At 43.4% G+C, this 1,907-nt stretch overlaps 1 protein-coding gene across 1 annotated transcript; it reads right to left on the bottom strand.

Annotated features, from left to right (window-relative positions):
• Positions 1–1,016: 1,016 nt before the first annotated feature.
• LOC112140387 (venom factor) lies at positions 1,017–1,901 on the bottom strand. Its single transcript, XM_024263327.1, has 4 exons — positions 1,840–1,901; positions 1,622–1,711; positions 1,434–1,539; positions 1,017–1,267 (listed from the first exon to the last, which is right to left on the bottom strand). Exons 1-4 carry the CDS (start codon positions 1,840–1,842, stop codon positions 1,032–1,034), a joined length of 435 nt encoding a protein of 144 aa, XP_024119095.1. The 5' UTR covers positions 1,843–1,901; the 3' UTR covers positions 1,017–1,031.
• Between the last annotated feature and the right edge of the window lie 6 nt (positions 1,902–1,907).

The raw sequence follows: 1,907 nt of genomic DNA, 5'->3' as shown, positions 1-1,907 counted from the left end.
TTGCTTTGTCCAGTTATTCTTATACAGTCTATGGTCATTACCTGGCTGTGTGAGGTGTCAGTCTGAGAGTCCGCCTCCGTTTCTAACCGTGTTCCTTTAACACCCCGTAGCCACGAGATCATCATTGGGTTTTCATTCACGCTAAAGTCATTTCTTTTGCTTATTACATTGCTCAGACAAGTTTGTGTTGACGGCGTAGTGTAGAAATCTGGAGACCGCTCGACCCTCCCTGCTAAACAGGAAATTCCTGCAGGCTCCAAGAAGCCCAAATCTTGTACACTTCTAAAGAGAAATAAAACGTTATTACTGATTTTATTTGTCAGAAAAACCCTTTTTGAACAAGTGTGTATTTTCCTTACACGTTCTTCTTGCAAATTGTTATTTTTTCCAGGATATTTTTTGTCCTTACCGCAAGTTAGTCAAGTTAAAAACTGACCAATCAGACGCGTCAAACTACAGCGTGTGGTGCCCGCTGGCCCCCACCTTGAGCATTTGATTGACATCTTCTCCCGAGCTGCTTTCAGTGGAAGGAGGGATGTGAACTGCCAATAAGCTCATGATTGTCGACTGTAGCTGCCCTAAAAACGCGACTCAGACAAACGCGGTCTATCACTGTCAGTAGATTTGGCCTCATTTGGCGCCTGAGCTAATGCATTTATACGGGGATGTTACTCCCTCTGTCCAGTGATAACATGGTGTAGAGGTGCCCACTGACGTTGATGTACAAATTTGGCTTGTTATCTGCCAAGCGCAATGAATTGTGGGATACCTTTACTTTGGTTTTTCTTGGTAAATTCGATTTTAAATTTGGGTTTTTGTCTACATGAGTTGTTGTCTGGTTGTTTTACTGTTTTTCTCTTTATTATTTTATCCAGGTGTGTTTACTTCTTTTTGCACCATAAGTGAGAGAGAGGGGAAGGATAATCAGGAGCTTGTGTTGTCCTGTTAAAACAGCGTCATTGAAAGTGGAAAAAAAATTTATATAGTCGAACAGAACCCACAAGGGGGATTTCTAGCAGGTGTATCAGGACTCATTTGCCCATGGAAGTCAAAATAGAGCACCAGACGGTCCCATATTCAGCGAGAAGAGGCGGTGCTCTAACGTGTGTTTGAGAGAAGTTCCGGTGCTCAGCACCGGTGAGCACCGACCCACTTAAAGCACTGGCGGTGGGGGTACCCTGTGCACAGCGGCAGACGTTGTCCTTGCAGATCTGAGAGAGCTCCTCTTTGTCCTCTTTGGGGGTGTAAGTCCGGCTGCAGCGGTGATCTAAGAAACTCAACTGTTACCTTCAAGCTCAAAAGACATAGTCAAGAAACAGTAAATAAATGTAGAAAGTCTTGTGATATTATGAGGGAGGAGAAGGTGCACTCCCTTCACCATTAACATGAAATATGAAGCATTTCTTCTGTTGCTGTGGAATGTGACGGGTTACCTGGGTTATAATACTCATAGACCGTCACCGATGATGGTTGGAGGAGACCCACTTTAAAGTTCTGCTGAAGGCGGAAGATCAGAATCTCTGGCTCTTTGTGTGAAACCTTACAAGTGGGAAAAAAAATGGTAATGTTTCATTTAAAACAAAATCATTCTGTCTGCTGTCAAATAGCTCAAAGCTGCAACCTTGAACAGGTGGACGATCAGGGAGCCTCTTTCACTCAAATTATCTACAACCTGGAAGTTGCTGATGTAACGATCCACTGAGTTGGACAACTGAGGAAAAACACATAAGAACACTGAAACCTGAAAAATGGTTTAAATGGAAATTCACAAGTTTGGCAAAGAGTTTGATCTGTATGACAGCTCTGAGATCCTTAGCCCAATCATTGGGAGCTAATTACCATCTCCAGATCGGAGTTTTCTGGGGTGAATCCAGTGGGCAGACTGATATCAAGAACCACCATCCTTA

This window comes from Oryzias melastigma, unplaced genomic scaffold, assembly GCF_002922805.2.
Source record: "Oryzias melastigma strain HK-1 unplaced genomic scaffold, ASM292280v2 sc04006, whole genome shotgun sequence".
Lineage (NCBI taxonomy): Eukaryota > Metazoa > Chordata > Actinopteri > Beloniformes > Adrianichthyidae > Oryzias > Oryzias melastigma.
Note: the sequence above shows the minus strand (reverse complement) of the source record. Positions and strands in the feature narration are given on the sequence as shown.